Source organism: Garra rufa, chromosome 8, assembly GCF_049309525.1.
Source record: "Garra rufa chromosome 8, GarRuf1.0, whole genome shotgun sequence".
In the NCBI taxonomy this organism is placed as follows: Eukaryota; Metazoa; Chordata; class Actinopteri; order Cypriniformes; family Cyprinidae; genus Garra; species Garra rufa.
This window is the reverse complement of record NC_133368.1, coordinates 7119669-7138435: the sequence shown is the minus strand read 5'-3', so window position 1 is coordinate 7138435 and position 18767 is coordinate 7119669. Positions and strand designations below refer to the sequence as shown.

The 18767-nt window shown below is 35.2% G+C and overlaps 1 protein-coding gene across 1 annotated transcript; it reads right to left on the bottom strand.

Moving 5' to 3' along the window:
• Positions 1–1506: 1506 nt before the first annotated feature.
• On the bottom strand, positions 1507–11895 carry desma (desmin a). The gene is made up of 9 exons (XM_073845952.1): positions 11284–11895; positions 7477–7537; positions 7263–7358; positions 5367–5528; positions 5156–5281; positions 4598–4818; positions 4461–4504; positions 2595–2716; positions 1507–1995 (listed from the first exon to the last, which is right to left on the bottom strand). The coding sequence occupies exons 1-9, from the start codon at positions 11838–11840 to the stop codon at positions 1954–1956; spliced, it is 1431 nt and encodes a 476-aa protein (XP_073702053.1). The 5' UTR covers positions 11841–11895; the 3' UTR covers positions 1507–1953.
• Positions 11896–18767: the final 6872 nt, after the last annotated feature.

The window sequence follows — 18767 nt, the reverse complement described above, 5'->3', positions numbered from 1 at the left end:
GACCAGAATCATCTTCTTTGTCCAGATGAGAATTTGCAAAGGCCAAGCGGGCTTTTGTGTGCCTTATCTGGAGAAGTGTCGTCCTCCTTGGTCTGCGTCCGTGGAACCCAGCGGTGTGCAGTGTCCGTTGGACTGTCTGTCTTGAGATGTTGTCACCAGCAGAGCCCAGATTCATCAGGATGGCCTTGGTGGTGATCCTTGGATTTTTTTTTTACCTCTCTCACTATCCTCCTGGCCAGCACAGGTGTCACTTTTGGCTCTGAGATTTTTCACAGTGCGGAACGTTTTGTATTTTTTAATAATACTTTGCACTGTAGCCACTGGAACTTCAAAACATTTAGATATGGTCTTATAGCCCTTTCCTGACTTGTGAGCAGCCACAATGCGCAGCCGCAGGTCCTCAGTGAGCTCCTTTGTCTTAGCCATGACTGTCCACAAACCTCAGAGAGCTTTTGTTTTTCACCTGTTGCATTGATTAAAACAGCTGTTCCCAATAAATCAGGGTAATTAGGATGCTTTAGAACAGCTTGGACTATTTTGAATGGTATAGAACTTTGGATTTTCCCATAGACTGTGACAGTTTGCAAAGGGTATGAATAATTTTGGACATGCCATTTTTTGTTCAAATTAAAAAAAAAAAAAAAAAAAAAAAACTTAAATTAATTAAATAACAGCTGTGAAATATTTTTTTCCACAATGATGCCTCTTGTACATTGTCTTATTATCTTTTGGGAGAAGCCTGTGTCATTTCCGGTCAAAAAAACTTGCTGGTTGAATAAAAGTAACTTTAAGTCAGAATTTGCCAGGGGTATGAATAATTTTGGGCTTGACTGTAAGTCAAAATGTGTCATTTGGTGGTTATTCGTGTAAACCTTCGTCAGTTATGTCTCAAATTAACGTGAACAGTTGGGAATGAAAATATGTGTGTAAAAGTATATTGGATCCGTGCAGTGCAATATTGACCAAAATAATCGTGATTAAGATTTTTGCCACAGTCGAGTAGCCCTATTGAAAAGTATAGATTTGCATTTTTCGTAGAAAATGACCTATTGTTTTGATAGATAAGACCCTTATTCCTTGGCTGGGATCATGTAGAGCCCTTTGAAGCTGCATTAAAACTGGAGTAAAATACTGGAATATTTTCCTGAAAAAAATTAATTTCTTTTAGACTGAAGAAGGAAAGACATTTTTTGTTTTCATAAATATATTACTGTTTTCATTATGCAGAAAGTCTATTTAATATTTAATATACTCTAGATTTGCAAAAGGTCAGTATGAGTTAATCTTTTGCATGAGCAACAACAGTCCATGTTCATGCTTAATATCTTCTTGATGGATTTTGATGGAAAGTAATTCTTATTTTACTATATATTATGCCTGAGATTAATCCAAAATCACAGAAACCTTTACAGTACATGTATACCCACTCATATGTGATCACACACACGTCTCTCTCTCTATTTCTGCTGCTGATTGTTGTTTTCATACACAGATGAGTTATCAGAGGAAAATACTTAGCATTTTATTGCTGTCTTTTGTAGTAAATTTACTTAAAAATGATTTTACTAATATAAGATTAATCCAAAAAGTACAGAACCTTCAATTTTATAGGAGGAAAATACAGTGCAGTTTATTGCTGTCTTTTTGTAGCAGTGGAACACAGTTTCTCAGATATGACCCTACCACACATGCACACATTATACGTTCATATAAACAAAAACTCTGAGATCAACTGGCCACATTCAGGACTCTCCAGACAATATGCATATTATGCCGTTTTGCTCGTTCTCCTTCTCGATCTTCAGCTCACTTTCCTTTTGTCTCTGTGCGTCATGCACATATGCGGTAATGGGTCATGGCAATACTGGGCGTGTGCATAAAAAGCCTGAGGCCATCGGTGAAAATGCAAGTTAGGGAAGGGAATTTTATGAAACTCAATCTGTTTCATAGGCTTTAGATGCTTTCCTGCTGGTGCTGTGTGGACTCACTGACGACCTGAAGGGAGAGGAAAAAAGAGGAATGATTAGAGCAACGGGGTCTGAATAGGATACAGATGATTCACATGCACAGATGGCAGCACATACATGTTGGGGGAAAAAAAACAAAAGTGCTTTAAAGTGAATGTTTGATACTCAGTAATAAGGAACAGAGACAGCTGAGGCTTTTCTATAAGTTAAAACAGCCCATTTCCTGATGGAAATCAATACTGGGCTAGTGCAAGGACACATTCTTTGATAAATATACTTCTCCGTATGTGCTGTGCAGAAACACTCTGTGTGATATTCAGCAGAGCAGAAAACAGATATTAACAGTGATACACATGAGAATCGGAGGATTCTGTAGTGCAGTGCTGGTTAATAGGAAACAGGACGTTTTTTGGGGAAAGACTGAAACAAATGAGCCATGGCTGAACTTACACACTGAGCACTGAGGGCACTCTTGCCCTCACTTGTCCTAGTCTAGAGTAAAATAGAAAATCATTTTGATGATATTGATTATAGAGGTTAGTCGGCCTGTAAAGTTCATAAATATGAATAGTTGTGTCAAGCAATTACCAGCCTGCTAGCGAGTGTTTGTTTGTGCGTTTTTGTTACCTCGCCATCCCGGGTCTCAATGGTCTTGATCAGAACTGTTTTCTTAGAGTGGACTTCAGATGAGCGCTGTTGTTGTTGTTGTTGTTGTTGTTGTTGTTGCTGGTGCTGCTCTGGGCTGGTCTCTATAGCAACACAGTTCACAACATCAGCATCATTAAACTCACTCTTATATAGTAAATACATAAATACTGCATTATTGATATCATCTTTAGTTGAGGTGCTCAAACACAACAAAGCAGACAGAGAGGTAAGTATTTTTAAAAAACAATGGCTTTGCCCCCCCTTGTGGATGAAGAAGACAAGTTTTGGTCAAAGATCTCTATTATTAAAGGGACAGTTCATCCCAAAAATATATTTTTTTGAAAACGTTTCGATGTTTATAAAGTTGTTTTGAAACCCCAGTGACTTTGATTGTAAGGACAAAACAATTACTGGTGCTGTCAGTCGATTACAAAATGAACTAATCAATCGAACATTTTTCTAAAAATTAATTGCGATTAATCGTGATTAATCACACCTAACATTACAGTTTTACATATACTTTTATATTGCAATAATTTCACATTCAATCTTTAAATCAACGTAGAAACAACATAAAGACAGTATATTTTTAATATTTGTTAAATATTTTTTATGACTGAAGGTGAGTATCACTGATACCAATACTACTGATGTCTCTAGAAGAATTTCCTAATGTTTAACCATTGGCTAGTCATTTTAACATTTATTAGACTTTAAAAAGCTTCTAATTTTAGTGAACTTAAAACAAACTTCACATAAACCCATTATTTACTGTGCCTTCAGCAAGCAGGAAATATACAGAAATTGAATCAAGTTGTCAAACACTAAATGTTAAATAAAAAAAATATAGATGATTCTTTTGTTCTTTGAGTAATAGAAATAACAGCAACTGGGTTATTATCTTATTTGGCTGCTATTACTTTAAGAGCTACCGCTGCTAAACGTGATGTGGATCTGGCACGCATGCTCACACTGCAAAAAATGCTTTTCTTACTTAGATTTTTTTGTCTTGTTTCCAGCCAAAATAACTGAAAATTCTTAAACCATGGATTTTCTAGACGAGTAAAAATTATTTTCTTGTTTTCAGAAAAACAAGCCAAAATTAAGTGATTTTTTGCTTAGAACAAGCAAAATAATCTGCCAATGGGGTAAGAAAAAAAAATCTTATTTCAAACAGAAAACAAGATTATTTTTCTTACCCCATTGGCAGAATATTTAGCTTGTTTCAAGCAAAAACAGACTTAATTTTGACTTATTTTTTTCCGGAAAAAAGACAATAATTTTTACTTGTCTAGAAAATCCTTCTTGATTTAAGAATGTTAAGATATTCTGGCTGAAACAAAAATCTTAAGTAGAAAAGCATTTTTTGCAGTGCATAGTTTCATTAGCGCTTTAAAATGCTAAAATGCTAAAAACAGGACAGGAAAATTAGCTTTTACTGGCATATGGCCTGACAACATCTCATCTGACCACAGTTCACTGTTGTTCTACTAAAGGTTCCTCACCACTTGTACCTTTCCAGCATTTGTTTGACTAGCGCCTGGCGCTGAAGTGAAGTTGGATTGCCTGTCTGAAAAGTCTGCCATTTGATATGGTCATAAAGAAATTCTGCAACTAAATAAATGAGATGTGAGTGGGGTGGCCAACCTTAGCCCTGCCCCTATGGTAAATGTTTGTAACTGGAAACAACTTAATAGCCTGCCTGCATTAACACGCTAATTTTGACAGCACTAACAATTACACAAAATAAATCGTATATGTGTGATATGTTTAGAATGATGGCAGAGTTGCTTTATTTTAGACAAACTGTCCCTTTAAGAAGTGTGAAAGTGTGAAAGAACTTACCTCTGAAACTCAGGGAAGAGAAGGACTGCGCAGGAAGGGAGATCCTGAAAATATGAAAAATAATAATATAAAATAAAGCTTTGTTGTGTCAGTTAAAGGAAGCAGTAAGCAAATGTCTAAATATTTAAATCTCTCACCTGCTCTCCTCTCCTTCCAGAAGCTTCCTGTAGGTGGCGATCTCCACATCAAGTGCCATCTTAACATTCAGCAGATCCTGGTACTCACGGAGGTGGCGAGCCATCTCATCCTTCATTTTTGTGATCTCAGACTCAAGACGGGAAATGGTGTCCTGATAACCACCAGCCTCGTGACCCAACCTCTCCTCCATCTCCCTCATTTGCCTTATCAAGGACTCATTCTGTGAAAGGAAAGACAGAAAGATGGAGATTGAGAGAAGGCAAAGATAAAAAGTAGGTAGGGTAAAACTCATGCACAAAGGGAATTTGGAATAATCTGAGTGGAATATTAATAAAAACTGCAGATGAATTCCAGAAGATATTTCTAGTGATACAGTGAGCCATTACTGGCTCTTTGCTGAATCAAATTTATTCATTGAGCACCTGGGGAGACATATTAAAGACTTCATAATTGGTAATAAGGTGGATTCAGCTGTGCTGAGGCTCAGCTAATATTTGTTTTGGCTGGGAAATAATAACTCGGCTTAGAGCCCATTCACAGAATCTTTAAGGACTTACGGTGCCCTTGAGAGAGTCGATCTCGCAAGTGTAGGACTGGATCTGGTGACGGAACTCCATGGTCTCCATCTTGGCTTGTCTGAGAGCATCATTATTCTTGTTTACTGCCTGGTTCAGATCTGAAACCTGAGGGTGGAACAAAATAGCTTAGCTCAAAAACCTGGCTACTTTCAGATCTCAATGTAGCCTATTCAAAATCTCTGATGCAGACCTTAGACTTGTACCATTCCTCAGCCTCGGCAATATTCTTGGCGGCGATACCCTCGTACTGTATGCGGATGTCCCTCAGGGCAGCAGTCAGGTCTGGTTTGGACATGTCCATTTGGATCTGCACCTGACTCTCCTGCATCTGGCTTTGCAGCTCACGGATCTCCTAAAGGAAAAGGTAAATGGAGACGTTGCTTATGTATTGTCATTTTACTTGACAAGTTGAGGCTTGATTGGTCTTTGAAGCCAGTTAGTGTCATTCTGAGAGTGAAGCGGGTATGGAATCCAGCATGTGAAATGTTAAAAGAAAAGTTCACCTAAAACTGAAAATTCTGTCATTAATTACTCACTCTCATGTTGTTCCAAACCCGTAAGACTTTCATTCATCTTTGGAACACAAATAAAGATATTTTTGATGAAATACCAGAGGAAAACATTTCAGGATTTCTCTCCATATAATGGACTTCTATGGTGCCCCCAAGTTTGAACTTCCAAAATGCAGTTTAAATGCAGTTTCAAAGGGCTCTAAATGATCCCAGCCAAGAAAGAAGGGTCTTATCTAGCAAAACGATCGGTTATTTTCTAAAAACATTTACAATTTATATACTTTTTAATCTCTAAACAGAGTACACACTGAGCTAGACAAGACGAACGTTTGAGGTTAAAAAGTATAGAAATTGTCATTTTATTTAGAAAATAACTGATCGTTTTGCTAGATAAGACCCTTTTTTTCCTCAGCTGGGATCATTTAGAGCCATTTGAAGCTGCATTTAAACAGCATTTTGGAAGTTCAAACTCGGGGGCACCATAGAAGTCCATTATATGGAGAGAAATCCTGCAATGTTTTCCTCAAAAAACATAATTTCCTTACAACTGAAGAAAGAAAGACATGAACATCTTGGATCACAAGGGGGTGAGTACATTATCTGTAAATTTTTGTTCTCAAAGTGAACTACTCCTTTAAGGACTTTGTTAAATTAGTCCATGTGACATCAGTGCTCAATTTAAAGAAACAACGAGAATACTTTTTGTGCACAAAGAAAACAAAAATAACTTCCGTGTCAGACTTTCACGACAGTACCATGACGTCTCTCTTGTAAAAAGCTCTTGGATTTCATTAAACATATCTTAATTTGTGTTCCAGAAGATGAACGAAGGTCTTACAGGTTTGAAACGACACAAAGGTGAGTAATTAACAAAAGATTTTTAATTTTTGGGTGTACTATCCCTTTAAGTGTATAAAACACACACACTCTTAAAAGTAAAGTTTCCATATTGGCATTGAGGTTCCATGAAGAACCTTTAACATCCATGGAACCTTTCCACTGCACAAAAGGTTCTTTATGGTGGAAAAACATTCTTGAGATGATTAAAATGTTGGTTTTTTTTAAGAACTGATTGCTGAAAGGTTCTTTAGGAAACCCAAAATGGATCTTAATTGGCATAGCTGTGAAAACCCCCTTTGGAATCTTTATTCTCAAGAGTGTGGCTGTAATTATTTCTAGTCTCTGATAGTTATGTTGTAATTGTAGGACTGCGAGGCCTTGTAAGGCCTTTTTCTTTTTCCACCGCCCTTCTCACAGCTGCGTCTCAGAGAATCTCTCTCTGTTTAATTATAGGGATGCATCTGTTCCACAGCTTCGCACTGCCCCCTCACTGTCAGTGCGCAGCTGACAGGCACACAGACACACATGTGACCATTTCATCCTTACATGTCAAATAAAAAGCAGAGAGAGCATTTAAAGAACTTGACTTCAGAGCCTCGTGAGTAAAAGGTCAGTGTATGTGTTGTATGCTGGGTATGAGAGTGGGGGAGGTTGCAGACAGTGAAAGAGACGAACAGTTAGTCACGTAGAGTTTTGGGAAATGTTGAGGAATGCTTTAATAGGTGCATACGAACCTCCTCATGGATCTTCTTGAGGAATGCAATCTCTTCATGAAGGCCTTCAATACGTCTTTCCAGGTCCAGCCTGGCCAGAGTGGCAGCATCTACATCCTACATGATGCGAAAGAACAATAGGATGCTTAAATTTTAGTTACGCGTTTTGTTTCACCAAAAGTAAAATTTGACATTTTGCTGAAAACTAAAGTTGATGTACAGTAAAAAAACATACAGCTCTAAAAGCAGAGAGGTTGTTCTCAGCTTCCTCTTTCAGGTGGATCTCCTCTTGAAGTCTGTGGATGAAAGACAGAATTTTTAAGTGATTTTGAATACTACTAAAAGTTTTTTAACTAGTCTGTTAAATCTTTACGATTTAAGCAAGATGGTCTTCAATGACGTATATTGTAATTTGTTATATAAGAATTCCTACATAGCCAGAAATAGAGCCTGTTGTAATAGCCAAGGTGTCCTGAGTGTCCTCTATCTTTGAGATATGCTGAGAGAGACGTGAAGTTGTCATTCCTTCATGCACATTATATTCTCACATACTACTTGAAGTCACGCAAGGCTCCGGTTTAATGTAAACGTCCCTGAGTCTTTTGCAGGAGGCATGTTGTTAATGTGGCACATATCTGGTTTCATGAATGTAATTGTTGGCAGTCAGATGGCATCTGATATTTTCATCAGAGAGATGAAAGGAGTGCCATAAATTATACCATGCATTCCAATTTTGTAGCTCCCATGAAGTCTAAAAAGTAATGGAGAGCTAAAATTCTTCTATATAATCCCTAAAATAGATCTATATATTCCCTATATGTGACCCTGGACCACAAAACCAGTCTTAAGTCACACGGGTGTATTTGTAGCAATAACCAAAAATACACTGTATGGGTCAAAATTATCGATTTTTCTTTTATGCCAAAAATTATTAGGATATTCAGTAAAGATCATGTTCCATGTTCCATGTTCAAACTTAATTTTTGATTAGTAATATGCATTGCTAAGAACTTCATTTGGACGTCTTTAAGGCGATTTTCTCAATATTTAGATTTTTTTGCACCCTCAGATTTCAGATATTCAAATAATTGTATCTCAGCCAAATTCATCAATGGAAAGCTTATTTGTTATAAGCATGGCAGCTGGTCCTGAGCTGGTTTAAGCTGGTTCTAAGCAACTAGCTCCTGCTCAGGACCAGCTCAAATTAGCTGCCATGCTTCAAAACATACTAGGTATCCTATGCTGTTTTATTTAACAGGGATTTCAAAGCAGCCCACCATTGGGTTCACTTTGAACAATGTCTAGAAATAGCAATCGCTGTTGTTAGGCTTTAAACAGTTATCGTTAATTAGTGCTGATAACGTGGGGTGATTACTGTGGGTCCCTTAAGTGAAATGCACTCAGACAGACACACACACACACACACACACACATACACACACACACACACACTGTGAGGGAGATAAGGGCTATTTTTAGGGATGTGCATTCTCTGCAGTGCTGGGGGGTGTATTGAAGAGGCTAATAATAGCAGGCTAATCTGGGCAATGTGTAATGTGATTCTGGGTCCTTTTGCAAATAGGAATAACACTCTTATAGTCTTTTTGATCTCATAGACACGAGTTACACTGGTGGTTGCTGCTTGCAGTTACTGTATACCCTGACATACAGTAAGCATTCTTGCATTCATGTTGTCTTTACATCTGAGGTGGTCCTGAACTCTGACTTTCCTGTGGTCTCCGTTTCATGTCTAGTGGTTGTGTTTTATAAATATGGCCATGATGTCATTGTTGGAGAACCTGGGTGCATATTGTTATAGAATGTTGGGTAGACGTTTAGCAGTTAGGAATAGTTGGTAGAGGTCTAATAATGTCTAAGTTCCCAATTTAATCATGCACCATCATGACTTCCAGTACGTTATGTGACTTCTTCCAGGACCCACATTCACACTTAAAAATAAAGGTTATGAAACAAGATTTTTTTGCAGTGATCCCTGCTGAAAATAAAGCATATGCTAGTTAGGTATGGTTTGAAGCTTGGCTGCTGGTTTGAGCTGGTTAATGCTGATCTTCAGCTGGTCATGTGTTGATCCTGAGCAGGAGCTAGTTGCTTAGGACCAGCTTAAACCAGCTCATGACCAGCTAAGGACCATCTTAAACCAGCTCAAACCAGCAGCCGTGCTTCAAAACACACCTAACCAGCATGTGCTGTTTTTTTTCCAACAGGAATGCCATAAAAGCAGCATTTTTGGTTCCTCAAAGAACCTTTCAGTGAACAGTTCTAAAAAGAATCTTTTTACTTAGTGTGAAGAACGTGGAACCTTCTAAAGAATGTTTAAGAACCTTTCGTGGAATGAAAAGGTTCCATGGATGTTAAATGTTCTTCATGGAACCATAGATGGCAATAAAAAATATTTTTAAGAGTAATCCTTAAATAACAGCATATGCTGTTTAAATATGTTTTGATGCATGGCAGCTGGTTTGAGATGGTTTAAGCTGGTCCTTAGATGGTTCTGAGCTGGTTATGAGCTAGTTTAAGCTGGTCAGTCAGGTGCTGGTCCTAAACTAGCAACTAGATTCTGCTTTGGACCAGCTCATAACCAGCTTAAACCAGCACATGACCAACTAAGGACCAGCTTAAACCGGCACATGACCAACTAAGGACCAGCTTAAACCAGCACATGACCAACTAAGGACCAGCTTAAACCAGCACATGACCAACTAAGGACCAGCTTAAACCGGCACATGACCAACTAAGGACCAGCTTAAACCGGCACATGACCAACTAAGGACCAGCTTAAACCAGCACATGACCAACTAAGGACCAGCTTAAACCGGCACATGACCAACTAAGGACCAGCTTAAACCGGCACATGACCAACTAAGGACCAGCTTAAACCGGCACATGACCAACTAAGGACCAGCTCAAACCAGCTGCATATCTTTTTTTTTTTTCAACAGGAATACCATAGAAGCAGCATTTTTCTGTTTCCTTAGAGAACCTTTCATCGAACAATTCTAAAAAAGAATCTTAGTGTGAAGAACATGGAACCTTCTAAAGAATGTTTAAGAACCTTTCGTGGAATGAAAATGTTCTGTGGATGTTAAATGTTCTTCATGAAACCATAGATGCCAACAAATAACCTTTATTTTTAAGAGTATTCCTTAAAAAACAGCATATGCTGGTTAGGTATGTTTTGAAGCATAGCGGCTGGTTTGAGCTGGTTTAAGCTGGTCAGTCAGGTGCTGGTCATAAACTAGCAACTAGCTTCTGTCTTGGACCAGCTCATAACCAGCTTAAACCAGCACATGACCAACTAAGCACCATCTTAAACCAGCTGCCATGCTTCAAAACATACCTAACCAGCATATCCTGTTTTTTTTTTTCAACAGAAATGCCATAGAAGCAGCATTTTTGTTTCCTCAAAGAACCTTTCATCGAACAGAAGAAAATCTTAGTGTGAAGAACATGGAACCTTCTAAAGAATGTTTAAGAACCTTTCGTGGAATGAAAATGTTCTGTGGATGTTAAATGTTCTTTATATATTCATCCATAGATGCCAACAAATAACCTTTATTTTTAAGAGTATTCCTTAAAAAAACAGCATATGCTGGTTTGGTATGTTTTGAAGCATAGCGGCTGGTTTGAGCTGGTTTAAGCTGGTCCTTAGATGATTCTGAGCTGGTTATGAGCTAGTTTAAGCTGGTCAAGTGCTGGTCCTAAACTAGCAACTAGCTTCTGCTTTGGACCAGCTTATAACCAGCTTAAACCAGCTGCCATGCTTCAAAACATACCTAACCAGCATATGCTGTTTTTTTCAACAGGGATACTATATTATAAAAGTCACCATGCCTCCTATAAATAAGCAGTTATGCACTCTGAGAGGAATAAACCAAATTACTTTAACACAAAATCAGTACTGTAAGAGATACTGTCTGGATATTGAAGGTTAGAGTTAGAGTTAGTGTTTGGTCAACAGCTATGGCAATATCCTGTTATCTTGAATTTCAGTGAAGATGACCACAAATCTCAAAGGTCTCACCTCTGTTTTAGTTTATGCAGGTCATCAGCCAGGTTGTCTCTCTCAATCTCGATGCGGGATCTCTGATTGGTCAGTGCATCCACCTGTCTGCGCAGCTCTCTCATCTCCTCCTCATACATCTCTGCGATGCGTGTGGGCTCTCGGCCCCGCAGGCGTTCGATCTCCACGGACAACGCTTGGTTCTGCTGCTCAAGGAAGCGCACCTTCTCGATGTAGCTGGCGAAACGGTCGTTGAGATGCTGCAGCTCTGCCTTCTCATTAGTGCGTGTATTGAGGAAGTCCTGGTTCATGGCATCAGCCAGATTGAAGTCCAGCTTCTCACCAAGGCCTGCATAGGAACGGACCATTGGTCCACCACCAAATGAAGCACCGGATGCGCGCTGGCTGGAAAAAATGGGAGAAGAGGAGCTCTTGGTCACCTCATAGACTCTGGAGGACACACGAGAGGATCCAGAGGAACCTGCACGGCCAGAGAAAATGGAGGAGCCCAGGCCAGAGCCGAAGGTACGGCGGTAAGAGGAAGCCGACTCGGCTGAAGCTGAATATGACTTGCTCATGACTGGGCCTCTAAGGTTTGTTCGGTGTGCAAATGCTGGTTCGCTTAGGGCTGTGTGGTAGAATGAGGGTCAAGCAGCGAAGCTGGACTATATATATAGTGTAGCTAGCACCCAGTCTGCCCCCACCCACATTCTTCTGTCACTATCACCCCACACGTTGGCCACTTCTCTCTCTCTTTTCTAAACCTTGCTTTCTCAGCTGTCATGAGGTCTGGTTTCCAGCAGCTGGGTGGAGCAAATGGATGGAGCATGAGGTGGCACAGGTCACGTCACATAGAATATGTGCTGTCATTTATTCTGCACATGAGGATGCTTACCAGGAAGAGCTGTTTTACCACGATAAAAATAATATTACATTAATAATTCTACATGGCTTTTTGACTTAAAATGTTAAATATTAAAGGATTAGTTCACTTCTAGAATAAAAAATTCCTGATAATTTACTCACCCCCATGCCATCCAAAATGTTCATGTCTGTCTTTCTTCAGTCGAAAAGAAATTAAGGTTTTTGAGAAAAACGTTCCAGGATTTTTCTCCATATAGTGGTCTTTATAGGACAGTGTTTTAGTGCCACATAAAAAAAACTAAGATTATAAGATAGAAGTAATAATATTTCGAGAATAAAGTCAAAGGTACGAGAATAAAGTCGAAATATTGTGAGAATAAAGTCTAAATATTATGAGAATAAAGTCAAGATATTTTGAGAATAAAGTTGAAATTCTGAGACTAAAGTCGAAATATTACGAGAATAAAATTTAAATTACGAGAATAAAGTCTAAATATTTGGAAAATAAAGTAGCAATTCTGAGAATAAAGTCGAAATATTTCGAAAATGAAGTAAAAATTACAAAAATAAAGTCAAAATGTTTTGAGAATAAAGTTAAAATTATGAAAATAATTTTTTTTGCAATTACGAGATTAAAGTTATAATGTTTTAGAAGTATATTCTAGACTATTGCGCATGCCTATATAATATATTTTGGCTTCATTCTTGTAGTATTTTTACTTTATTCTCTTAATATTTCAACTTTATTCTTGCAATATTTCGACTTTATTCTTGTAATTTTTTACTTTTTTCTCATAATATTTCTACTTTATTCTCGTAATATTTCTACTTTATTCTTGAAATATCTCGACTTTATTCTCAAAATATTTTGACTTTATTCTCAAAATATTTTGTCTTTATTCTTGTAGTGTTTCTAGTTTGTTGTCAAAATATCTCGACTTTATTCTCAAAATATTTTGACTTTATTCTAATAATATTTTGACTTCATTCTCGAAATATTTTGACTTTATTCTCGAAATATCTCGACTTTATTCTCAAAATGTTTTGACTTTATTCTTGTAGTATTTTGACTTTATTTTTGAAATATTTTGACTTTATTCTCAAAATATTTTGACTTTATTCTTGTAGTGTTTCTAGTTTGTTGTCAAAATATCTCGACTTTATTCTCAAAATATTTTGACTTTATTCTAATAATATTTTGACTTCATTCTCGAAATATTTTGACTTTATTCTCGAAATATCTCGACTTTATTCTCAAAATGTTTTGACTTTATTCTTGTAGTATTTCGACTTTATTTTTGAAATATTTTGACTTTATTCTCATAATATTTGGACTTTATTCTTGAAATATCTCGACTTTATTCTCAAAATATTTTGACTTTATTCTTGTAGTGTTTCGACTTCGTTGTCAAAATATTTCGACTTTTTTCTCGCAATATTTCAACTTTATTCTTGTAATATTTCAACTTTATTCTTGTAATTTTTTACTTTTTTCTCATAATATTTCTACTTTATTCTCGTAATATTTCTACTTTATTCTTGAAATATCTCGACTTTATTCTCAAAATATTTTGACTTTATTCTCAAAATATTTTGACTTTATTCTTGTAGTGTTTCTAGTTTGTTGTCAAAATATCTCGACTTTATTCTCAAAATATTTTGACTTTATTCTAATAATATTTTGACTTCATTCTCGAAATATTTTGACTTTATTCTCGAAATATCTCGACTTTATTCTCAAAATGTTTTGACTTTATTCTTGTAGTATTTTGACTTTATTTTTGAAATATTTTGACTTTATTCTCATAATATCTGGACTTTTTTCTTGAAATATCTTGACTTTATTCTCAAAATATTTTGACTTTATTCTTGTAGTGTTTCTAGTTTGTTGTCAAAATATCTCGACTTTATTCTCAAAATATTTTGACTTTATTCTAATAATATTTTGACTTCATTCTCGAAATATTTTGACTTTATTCTCGAAATATCTCGACTTTATTCTCAAAAGGTTTTGACTTTATTCTTGTAGTATTTTGACTTTATTTTTGAAATATTTTGACTTTATTCTCATAATATCTGGACTTTATTCTTGAAATATCTTGACTTTATTCTCAAAATATTTTGACTTTATTCTTGTAGTGTTTCTAGTTTGTTGTCAAAATATCTCGACTTTATTCTCAAAATATTTTGACTTTATTCTAATAATATTTTGACTTCATTCTCGAAATATTTTGACTTTATTCTCGAAATATCTCGACTTTATTCTCAAAATGTTTTGACTTTATTCTTGTAGTATTTTGACTTTATTTTTGAAATATTTTGACTTTATTCTCATAATATCTGGACTTTATTCTTGAAATATCTTGACTTTATTCTCAAAATATTTTGACTTTATTCTTGTAGTGTTTCTAGTTTGTTGTCAAAATATCTCGACTTTATTCTCAAAATATTTTGACTTTATTCTAATAATATTTTGACTTCATTCTCGAAATATTTTGACTTTATTCTCGAAATATCTCGACTTTATTCTCAAAATGTTTTGACTTTATTCTTGTAGTATTTTGACTTTATTTTTGAAATATTTTGACTTTATTCTCATAATATCTGGACTTTATTCTTGAAATATCTTGACTTTATTCTCAAAATATTTTGACTTTATTCTTGTAGTGTTTCTAGTTTGTTGTCAAAATATCTCGACTTTATTCTCAAAATATTTTGACTTTATTCTAATAATATTTTGACTTCATTCTCGAAATATTTTGACTTTATTCTCGAAATATCTCGACTTTATTCTCAAAATGTTTTGACTTTATTCTTGTAGTATTTTGACTTTATTTTTGAAATATTTTGACTTTATTCTCATAATATCTGGACTTTATTCTTGAAATATCTTGACTTTATTCTCAAAATATTTTGACTTTATTCTTGTAGTGTTTCTAGTTTGTTGTCAAAATATCTCGACTTTATTCTCAAAATATTTTGACTTTATTCTAATAATATTTTGACTTCATTCTCGAAATATTTTGACTTTATTCTCGAAATATCTCGACTTTATTCTCAAAATGTTTTGACTTTATTCTTGTAGTATTTTGACTTTATTTTTGAAATATTTTGACTTTATTCTCATAATATCTGGACTTTATTCTTGAAATATCTTGACTTTATTCTCAAAATATTTTGACTTTATTCTTGTAGTGTTTCTAGTTTGTTGTCAAAATATCTCGACTTTATTCTCAAAATATTTTGACTTTATTCTAATAATATTTTGACTTCATTCTCGAAATATTTTGACTTTATTCTCGAAATATCTCGACTTTATTCTCAAAATGTTTTGACTTTATTCTTGTAGTATTTTGACTTTATTTTTGAAATATTTTGACTTTATTCTCATAATATCTGGACTTTATTCTTGAAATATCTTGACTTTATTCTCAAAATATTTTGACTTTATTCATGTAGTGTTTCTAGTTTGTTGTCAAAATATCTCGACTTTATTCTCAAAATATTTTGACTTTATTCTAATAATATTTTGACTTCATTCTCGAAATATTTTGACTTTATTCTCGAAATATCTCGACTTTATTCTCAAAATGTTTTGACTTTATTCTTGTAGTATTTCGGCTTTATTTTTGAAATATTTTGACTTTATTCTCATAATATTTGGACTTTATTCTTGAAATATCTCGACTTTATTCTCAAAATATTTTGACTTTATTCTTGTAGTGTTTCGACTTCATTGTCAAAATATTTCGACTTTTTTCTCGCAATATTTCAACTTTATTCTTGTAATATTTCAACTTTATTCTTGTAGTATTTCGACTTTATTTTTAAAATATTTTGACTTTATTCTAATAATATTTTGACTTCATTCTCGAAATATTTTGACTTTATTCTCGAAATATCTCAACTTTATTCTCGCAATATTTCGACTTTATTCTCGCAATATTTTGACTTTATTCTTGAAATATTTCGACTTTATTATATAAGACCCTTATTCCTTGGCTGGGATCGTGTAGAGCCCTTTGAAGCTGCACTGAAACTGCAATTTGGACCTTCAACCCACTGATGCCCATTGAAGTCAACTATATAGAGAAAAATCCTGGAATGTTTTCCTCAAAACCCTTAATTTCTTTTCAACTGAAGAAAGAAAGACATGAACATCTTGAATTACATATGGGTGAGTAAATTATCAGGAAATTTTAATTTAAATTTGAACTAATTCTTTAACTAGACCTTAGTGACTCTTCTCACACAGAGTATAACAACTAAAATTACTATTTTGTACTTGTTTGGGACCCCCCACCTTGTTATACTTGTGGTGTTCACGGTCAAAAATAACTGGCCTGTAAAAAAAAACTGCTTATAAATCTCTCGCTATGCTATGTTATTATCAAATATTGGATTTAATCTTTTTATCAACTCATTTTCTTTCAGTTAGCACAAGTTTTGTGTTTTTTTGGGAACTGATTGATCATATGCCATGTTATATTGATCTGAGCTTATGCACTTAATGCTTTTTCTCATTTTGTCATCATTTACTTATGAGAGGAGGGCTTAATATTTTAGACAAACCACATCATCCTTTCAATGACAGGATGTTCTTAATTTGCTTTTCTTGTGTCATAAACTCCTACATTGCACCTGGGAAATCAGAGTAATGTAACGGTGTATTTGTGTCATCAGATACCAAATACAATCTCTGTCACTCTAGCCCCCATAGTCCTGGCTGTTCCCAAAGCTAACCATAGCGCCTGAGAAGCCAGTGTTACTCCACAGCTGCTGTCATAGTTATTAATAGACTTCCAGTCTGAACCCCGTCACCAGGCTGCTTTCCTAAGGGCCTCTTGGAAAAAGACTGGACTTGATGAGGACTCAACAATTTCAAAACACTATATTTAGACTTGTTTATACAAAACACAAATGTTTAAATATTAATGCAATACGAGTTCAATCTTTTACATATTTTATGTCTCTGAATGCATCTGTGTGAATGGAATGAATTGCGGTCTTTGCCTCTGGTGTCCAAAAGTGCCTCAAGGAACTTAAACAATGCAATTTATACCCTTGCAATTTAACACCATCTTTCCGTACGGGAGGAGGGGGCGCCATTATTTTCAGCAAACACAAGGGTGGCGCCTGTGAATGCAGAATTGATTAAAAAAAGTTCTTAATGCAATTGTTGCTCTTTTGAAACAAGATTTTTTTTAACTTGATTAGACCTTGTGTTTTTGTTTTGATGAATTGTATGTTCAAATTGCATTCACTGATGGATTAGTGTTGGTTTTTACATTGAAACAAACACAGATTGTTCAAGTTAGATGATGTTTTAGTCCTGTTTATTGTTTGTGTGTGTAGTTTATTTAATAATGGAAATATTGGAAGGGGTAGTCATTCAAAAGTAATATGTTCAAAAACAGCAACATTACCATTTAGGATCCTAATTAAACATGACAGATATATTTCATCATCACAATGCTCCATCATTAATCTTATAATCCCATTTATTTTCAGCAGATCGTGAGAGTAGCCTCTGGAATTTCCTAGGTTACAGAGCAATTCTGGGACATGCATGTGTCAGGCGGGAAGATGATAAAAATGAATTCTGACAAGGTCAAAACAAATGAAGTTTATGTTGCCAGGTAACCACAACAGAAATTCAGCAGTGCTTCAATAACAGCTGTCAGATCTATTTATTCAAATAAGATGCATGCCTTAGTGTCTATCAGTTAAATAACTTACTTTTTTAATTCCTTAAATTTAAAAAAAAAACATAAAAATGAGACCATAAACAGAACTTTTTTTAAATTCATATTTGCTTGTTTATTTAGTCATTGAATAAGAACTAAAACATCATGTCTGTGAATATGGTGTCCAAATGGCAGGACATGAAAAACCACACATGGGTAAGGGTTATGGGAAGTGGTGGGAGTTGCCCAGTAGGTCGTCTTTCAAAAACTCCCTCTGGCTGCCTTAGCAACCCACCAAACAGACATACACAGATTCCAACAAGGTGAAATGCCACTCAGAGGGGGTAAAGGGGAACATGGCGGGATTTTGAGATGGAGACTGAAAGATGTTAAGTATGCAAGGGTCCCTCTATAAAACATTTACATATATGGGCCATTCTAAAGGATTGGGGTCACACACAACTGTCCCACAACCAAAAACAGATTTAAAAGCCTTCAAGTATTCAAATCTTAGATGTTTACTAAGATCCTTCTATTATCTATTGAAACCTGCAATAATATTTAAAGTAAAGTAACCTTAATATATATATATAATTTATTGGGTACCTTCAATTGGGAGGTGGCTCTCCTGAACCCTAACCCCTAAATTCCAAATGATATTGAAATAATTTTTGCATGTTATTCCATTGTTGTTTTAAAAAATGTTATATTTATTTAATATTTTCTTTGTAAATCATGAAAAATGTATTCCGCATTTTCACATCACTACTGAAACAGTATGTTTTAGTCCACTGGCTGAGACTTTTACTAAGAATTTTAATTACACCCCTACATTTATGATCAGGAAATATTCATGTGTCATTCTCTCTCATAGCTGCAAGATGTGGATGGGCCTCATCATTTTGAGGTAAATGTGTCCAAGAGTCTGAAAATCTATGTGTAACTTTAAGAAAC

Bases quoted from the DNA above. Each gene is read 5' to 3' on its own strand.
- desma (XM_073845952.1), bottom strand. From the start codon at position 11,840: ATGAGCAAGTCATATTCAGCTTCAGCCGAGTCGGCTTCCTCTTACCGC. The intron at 5,282-5,366 runs GTCTGCATCAGA...TTCCACCCTCAG, and splicing joins AGGAATGGTACAAGTCTAAG to GTTTCAGATCTGAACCAGGC. The intron at 4,505-4,597 runs GTGAGAGATTTA...TCATATTTTCAG, and splicing joins CTGGAAGGAGAGGAGAGCAG to GATCTCCCTTCCTGCGCAGT.